General features: G+C 44.8%; 1 protein-coding gene across 1 annotated transcript in view; it reads left to right on the top strand.

Annotated features, from left to right (window-relative positions):
• The window catches only part of LOC135104540 (netrin-1-like), a 41,239-nt gene that overhangs the window by 24,213 nt on the left and 9,526 nt on the right, over positions 1-7,500 (top strand). The window contains exons 4-5 of the mRNA XM_064012113.1: positions 767-916; positions 2,709-2,747. Coding sequence (XP_063868183.1) covers positions 767-916; positions 2,709-2,747 — 189 coding nt within the window. The remainder of the gene's footprint in view (positions 1-766; positions 917-2,708; positions 2,748-7,500) is intronic.

The raw sequence follows: 7,500 nt of genomic DNA, 5'->3' as shown, positions 1-7,500 counted from the left end.
TATCGTGCCGGGAACTGCCTCTTGAGACTTAATGCAGCGCGTGGAGAGTCCCGGAGGAGTGGGGTGGACTGGTGGAGTGTGTCAGAGAGTGTGAAATGGCTTGTTTGTTTATGTGGAGGAGGAAGTGAGTGTGTATGTGTGTGTAGGTGGATTTGTAAGCACTCGGTGGTGATAGGAGAGTGATGGTATACTAAAAGTGACAGAGGTGGCGGGGTGTTGTGGTGAGAGGGGAGTAATGGAGAGTAATGAGATGCGAGTGGCAGCCGCAGAGGGGAGGGGAATGGGGTGTGGGAGGCAGGGTTGGTAGTCAAGTAGGCAACCAAGTTAAGAGTGACTCAAAAGTGTTGATCAGGTACGATCAGTTGGAGTAACGACATCACCGAACTTTTGAGAGGTAATTACTGACTGAGGGGACGACCCTCCCGCTGCCCCCTGGCGAGGCGTGGCGGGGGCTGTCTCCCCTCGCCGCCACGCTCCCTCGCCGCCTTGTCACACTGATAGGGTGAGGAGCAGTGAGGGAGCGTGGCCTGCGTGGCAGTGTTTGTGGCCCTCACGCTGACCCGTCGCGGTGGCTCATTCCCGCCTCTTGAGTAAGTGTTTATGCCTGCACGGCGGCTCCCAGGAGGCTCATCACACCTTGTTTAGGGAGTGTTTGTGGCTCTGACGCGGCTCCTTCCCTCATGGTGGTTCTTATATCATTCTTAAGGAATGTTTGTGGCCTTGACGCCGCTCCTTCGCCATGGCTGATCCTTTCTTGTTTTTACAGCGTGTGACTGTCACCCGGTGGGCGCCTTGGGCAAGACGTGCAACCAGACGACCGGCCAGTGTCCCTGCAAGGACGGCGTGACGGGCATCATGTGTAACCGCTGCGCCAAGGGCTACCAACAGAGCCGCTCAACCATCGCTCCCTGCATCAGTAAGTCCACACAGGGTCCACACGGGTGTATATCTCCCGTTTGTATTCATTTTATTGGCACTGATAGGCTGATCCCACCAAGTGACTGCTGAATCTGCTCTTCCCTGTGCGACATTTACCCTCCTGAGAAGTAAACTGCAGACACGGCTGTGGCGACTTAGGATGAGAACACAACACTGGAGCAGGTCCGGAGCTACAAAGACCATAATAAAAGTAACATTCTGAGTAGAGCAAACGGCGGGACAGGAGGACCGTCCTCTTGCAGCCCCAAGAGGTCCAATGGGGGGCGCCGTGCAGGTGTTGGCGGTGTTGGACCTCTACGTGGAATGCTATTATGCAAATGTAACACGATTGCGGTGGTGTGTTTGGCGCCCAGTGGTGTGGCTGTAGTGGAGGGAAGGCAGCCCCCCGCTGCTCACAAGGCCGCGTGAAGCCTCGTGGCTGTAGGAAGAGGAGGAAGGAGGACAAGAAGGGATTTAGGGACGAGAATATGGGAATGGGAAAGAAGGGACACGGAAAATGGAGCATGAAATGAAGGATGAGGCTCGCACACTTTACTACAGGACGGAACACCTCACAGACCGGACTAAGAATAGTATGCGAGGATTCAAACTCCAAAAGGGGAAGAAATTGAAGCCTTCAGGTACGGAATGTGTCAAGTTAAGGTTGATCAAGAAAAAAAAACAGTAGCACCGCATGTTGGGAGGAATTCTGTGAGTACTAATGCCCGAGGAAATATCCCTGCTTCTTTACGGCGCACTAAACGTCACGGAGAACAAGGGCACGGACGCCTATCTGGGGGCATAAACATCACTAGGCTGGCTGGGTAATAATAAGGAAGTTAGTGTAGTAACGAGGACTGGAAATATCAAGATTCAGTTTTTTTTTTTTTTTCTGATTTTTTTCTCTCTCTCTCTAGATTATTATAATGGTAATTCAAGCACGTCATCGCTTAAATGTGTTCTAATCTAAGTGCATTCTGTTGAAATAAGAAGATTTAGAGAAAAATGTTGCTTCAGAGAGAGAGAGAGAGAGAGAGAGAGAGAGAGAGAGAGACTGACTGAGACTGAACTAGCTGCCCTGACACACTCAGTAGATCAGAGTGGCCGTGATACACAATGAGTGGAGTGGAACGCAGCCTTAGTACCGATGCTGCGTTCCCCGTGTTCTCGTCCCTTCCCAGTGTAGAGGTGTAATGTTACCAGCCCACCTCCCATTAGTCTGCATTGTGTGGCGCGGGAGAGGCACAGGCCACTCAGCCCCACAGGTAAACCACTGCCCAAGTCACACCTGCCTACGCCAGCTGAGGGACTGTTGCATGTGAGGAAAGAAAAGGTCATGATGGGGGTAAAGAAATTATATCTTAAGCAGTGTGAAGGAAAGATAGTCATTAAGTTAGGTTAGGTTAAGATGTTGACCCGACTGTTAGCTGAATTTTGGATCTGTTGCCTTGTGTTTTTAGTTTGAGGAAAGAAAAGGTCCTGAAGAGCGCAGATAAACAGTATTTTGAGCAGTGCGAAGGATGAATAGTTACGAAGTTATTAAGTTAAGATTCTGACCTGACAGATGATGAAATTTTAGATATGTTGCTTTGTGTTGTTTTGTTTGATAAGTTGACGTAAGATTTTGACGTGAAGGTGAAAATAATTCTGAGTTTTTAATGTCATGTTTACATTATGATGCGGTTGAAAGAACTTTATTTTTTTTTTTTTTTTATATTCTTATGATAATGATGGTAGTGATGAATACCACTGTACACATACTATATCTTAACCCCTTCTCGCCCCTACAGAAGTGCCGGATCCTTCCTCCATCAGATCTGTGCCGCCCAGTAAGTATTGCCACACTCACACCCACGCCTTAACTTTCCACCTTTCTCCCACGCCACTCACAAACACTCCACACACTTTCTACCGTTCATTACACCCACAGCGCCGCCCACGCCCACATTCACCTACAGTTACCACTCACTGCTGACTATACTTTCGCACGCCCACACCTTCCGGCACGCCCACGACCGCTGCCGCACCACTCCCACCCGCACCATCAGCCGTGCTAGTCACTCACCCCGCGACACCACCTTCACCAGTCAATCACCTTCAGCCTCTCCTCCTCCTCCTCCTCCTCCTCTTCCCACACCTCCACCTGCTCCACATCCACTCCACTTTCACCGCCACCATCACCACCACCACGACACCACTATCGTCAACAACAATAATATAGAACAACAAATGCACCTTTTACGCATTACTACTACTAATAATAATGATCATAATAATAATAATAATTAATGATAATAATAATAATAATAATAATAATAATAATAATAATAATAATAATAATAAAAATAATAATAATAATATCACTGTTGCTACGACTACCGCCTTGTCGCTAAATAATTATAAGAAGAATAAGAAGAAAACAAAACAAAAACAAGAACAAGAACAATATAATTATCACCACCACTACTAATGTGTAATAATGATGATGATGATGATGATGATGATGATAATAATAATAATAATAATAATAATAATAATAATAATAATAATAATAATAATAATAAAAATATAGACGATGACGAAAAATTATGTAAAAAAAACATTACCACCGTCACTCCCAATCACCACCACCACCACCACCACCACGACCACCACCTTCACCCGCCTGCCTCACAACGTAATGAAAGCCGAGATCGGGTCTGTCATATCTAATTAGAGGGCGTGTTAGCCAAGGCAGGGAGAGAGAGAGAGAGGATTAAACTATCACGGCCTGCAACATCTGTGACTCTCCCCTCTGCCAGCCTGAGAGAGAGAGAGAGAGAGAGAGAGAGAGAGAGAGAGAGAGAGAGAGAGAGAGAGAGAGAGAGTTACCCTTCCTAAATTTTACACTGAAAAAAGACTAAATCATTACATTCAATAAACGAAAGAAGCGCGTCATGGTGGTTCAGTGGTTAGCGTCCTTGTCCTTGCCCTGGGTTCGAATCCTGGACCAGTATGACTTACATTACCCCTCTGATCCATTACACTATCATTACATTGGTCATTAGTAGAGGAGCACATTAGGGGAGACGTCAGGAGTACTAGAGTGTGATGTAGCAGCCTTGTGTTAGTGGAGGAAAGGTGTATCATGTTAAGTTAGGTTAAAGTTGTGTTAGGTTTGGTTAGGTTCGATTTAGGTGAGGTTAGGTTAGTTAAGTAGGGTTAGGTAAGGTTAGAGTTAAGTTAGGTTACGCTCGGTTACGCTATATTTAAGTGAGGTTAAGTTAGGATTGGGTTGTGTTAGGTTAGGTTAGAGTAAGGCGAGGTTAAGGTTATATTACGTTAGGTTTATGAGATTAGGGTTATGAGCTTGAGTTGGGCTAGGTTAAAGGTTAGATTCAGTTAGGCTAGAGTTAGGTGAGGTTCTGTAACGTTAGGTTAGGTTAGATTAGGATAGGTTAGGTTACGTTTTGTTAGGTTAGAGCTAGGTTAAGTTACGCTGTGTCAGGTTTGGTTAACTTAGGTTAGGTTAGGTAATGGGTAAGGAGACAAAGACAAACAACGCGGCCATGTACAGTACCAAGTTATGAGTGCTATTTTGTCTTTTACCTAACCTGGAAATACTCGTTCAGGCATTTCTAGATCAAGTCAGCTAAGTTTATGTAAGGTTGCAATAAGAGAAGACAGAAGTCGTTCTCTAATGTTCTCTAAAGTTGATCTCCGTCTCCTCTGAACTCAGCACTGGCCTAACGTCCCACTTAACTTTAACATTCCTTACCGTAAAAAAGTAAATACATGAAATAAAATAAAATAAGAGACAAATAAAGCGTCTGTGCTCCAGATTATCATTGCTTCATCTTCACCTCACCTGGAAACACACGTTCAGGTATTTCTATAGATAATCGCTTGTAAGATTAGTGTGGGAAAAAATTAATGGCCCTCAGTGAGAAAATGTGTTCTTTTCCCCCCTCTTCCCTCACCTCCCACTCCTCCTCCTCGTCCTCTTCTTCCTCCTCCGCCTCCTGCCAGTCATCCCTCCCCGGTGAACAGTGGCTGGAGGGACAAAGGAGGTTAATTACACTTCTGTCTCCTCACAAAAAATAAAAGAGTGAAAGAGAGATGGAGAGAAAAAAAAGACAGGGGGCCGTCGTCCATCGTCTGTCTTTAGTCTTGCTTCCTTCTCAGTTAAAAGCATGTGTAGGAGATTATTATTATTATTATTATTATTATTATTATTATTATTATTATTATTATTATTATTATTATTATTCTTGCTTTGTCTGGTCAATGAATAACTTTGGATTTCCTTGTTCTCTCTCTCTCTCTCTCTCTCTCTCTCTCTCTCTCTCTCTCTCTCTCTCTCTCTCTCTCTCTCTCTCTCTCTCTCTCTCTCTCTCTCTCTCTCTCTCTCTCTCTCCATCTGTCAGCCGTCCCTCAACCAGCTGTCAGCCAGCACGCCACACACACACACTAACACGGGCCGATCAATACTTTCTCCATGACGGGACGTATTTTGGGCTCTGTGTGTGTGTGTGTGTGTGTGTGTGTGTGTGTGTGTGTGTGTGTATGTGTGTGTGTGTGTGTGTGTGTGTGTTTGTCTGTCTGCCTATTTGTCTGTGTATCCGTATGTGTGTTTGTCTTTATATACCAGTCTGCCTGCTTGTCTGTCTGTTTGTCTGTCTGTGTCTTGTGATAGGAAAGACAGTGACAGGGAAAACAGGTGAAGGTCATGTGTCTTATCCACGCCCACGATACCCGCTAGAAGGGAAAGCAAAGCGACAGATAGACAAACATAAAGATGGACATGCAGACATACAGACACACTGCGAATACAATAGGGAGATAAAAAGCAGCCGTCTTATAACTGTACGTATACTATCATCATCATCATCATCATCATCATCATCATCATCATCATCATCACCATCATCACTGCCTTCCTTGTATTTTCTTCTCACAAGTACCTCAAATTATACTGTCGCTTCAATATTCTAGCCTGGATTCAAGAGGGAAATATATAGAAAACTGCAGCGCTTTATTTGTGCATTCTTCTCCTCACTTATGTCGTCATATTTCATTGTATTTTTTTTCTGGCCTTTATCATTCTCGTCCATTTTAAATTTTACCGAAACTTCCTACAGCTAGACTAAAGGGGAAAGAAATATAACTTAATGAAAAATGCATCGTTGAACGTAACTAAGAGGGAAAATGATCTAGGAAAAATCTCACTGTAAAAGAAAACGTATAGTAAAACATCACTTAAAGATTAAAAAAGAAAAGTAACATACAATTTGGCTAAGAAGGAAAAAAAAAAAAGCAATGCAACTCGATTAATAAGAAAAAAAATAATAGTACAACTTGACTGAAAATGAAAATGCATTGTACAACTTCACTAAAAAGAAAAATATATATGACAGAAGAAAAAATAACGAGGTAAAATTTAACTAAAAAAAAAAAAAAAGAAGAAAGATCCCATTGTATAACATGACTGCAAAATAAGCACACACACACACACACACACACACACACACACACACACACACACACACACACACACACCGTACAATATTACCATCATCATCATCATCACCATCGTCATCATCCTACCCAGCTCCTCTTTTGCCTGACTTTAAGTATCTTCCTCCTCCTCCTCCTCCTCCTCCTCCTCCTCCTCCTCCTCCTCCTCCTTCTTCGGTTGAAATACGAGATCAGTCCTTCCTGTCGATTGTTAAGGCAAGTCAACACCCGTACCTGCATTCCCTGTACCTTGTCTTGCTCCCGGGACGCCTGTACCTGGACACACGCGCCTCTCCATCTTGTGTATCGAGCTGCCGGAGAGGAAGAACCACTGCAATATATCTGTCTCGTCTTGCTGTTTTTTAGGCACCTCTTGCATCTTCCTCGGCTAACCTGCCCTGTACCCTTCATTGAAACGCACACACACACACACACATACACACGCACACACACACACACACGCACACGCACAACAGTTTCCTTACACTTGAATCATCCTTAACTAACCTTCCTGCATCCTTCCTTCTTTCCTTCTTTGGTTTATTCATTCATCCATCCTTTCTTCCCTCCTTCCTTCCCTCCCTCCTGTACCATACGTATCCTGAATTTGGAGAGTAAAGATAATAAATATAAAAAAAAAAGGATCAACTTGTGTGTGCGCTCCATCCTTCTTATCGCGAACGACGGACGAGGAATCAAAACATATTTAGATAAAGAGAAGGAGGACCTGCGTCAGACAGGGGCAGGTAGGGAGGCAGGGAGGGAGGCAGGGGAGTCTCCGGACGCCACCCAGGGTTTTTATAGGATCCTTGGGCCAACACCATAGCAGGAGGGAGGAGAGAAGCAGGGGAGAGAGGTGCATGGTAAAGGGGCAGGGGAGAGGAAGGGTGGGGGTTGTTAACATACCACAGTTTATGACTACAAATTACTTTATATCATTCCCCACTACTTCTTCCCCTTCTCGCTGTACCCCCTCCTTCCCCTACCCCCTCCGGAACATCGTGCTATCCTCCTCCTCCTCCTCCTCCTCCTCCTCCTCCTCCTCCTCCTCCTCCTCCTCCTCCTCTTCCTCCTCCTCCTCTCTTT

This window comes from Scylla paramamosain, chromosome 10, assembly GCF_035594125.1.
Source record: "Scylla paramamosain isolate STU-SP2022 chromosome 10, ASM3559412v1, whole genome shotgun sequence".
NCBI classification, from domain to species: Eukaryota; Metazoa; Arthropoda; class Malacostraca; order Decapoda; family Portunidae; genus Scylla; species Scylla paramamosain.
Note: the sequence above shows the minus strand (reverse complement) of the source record. Positions and strands in the feature narration are given on the sequence as shown.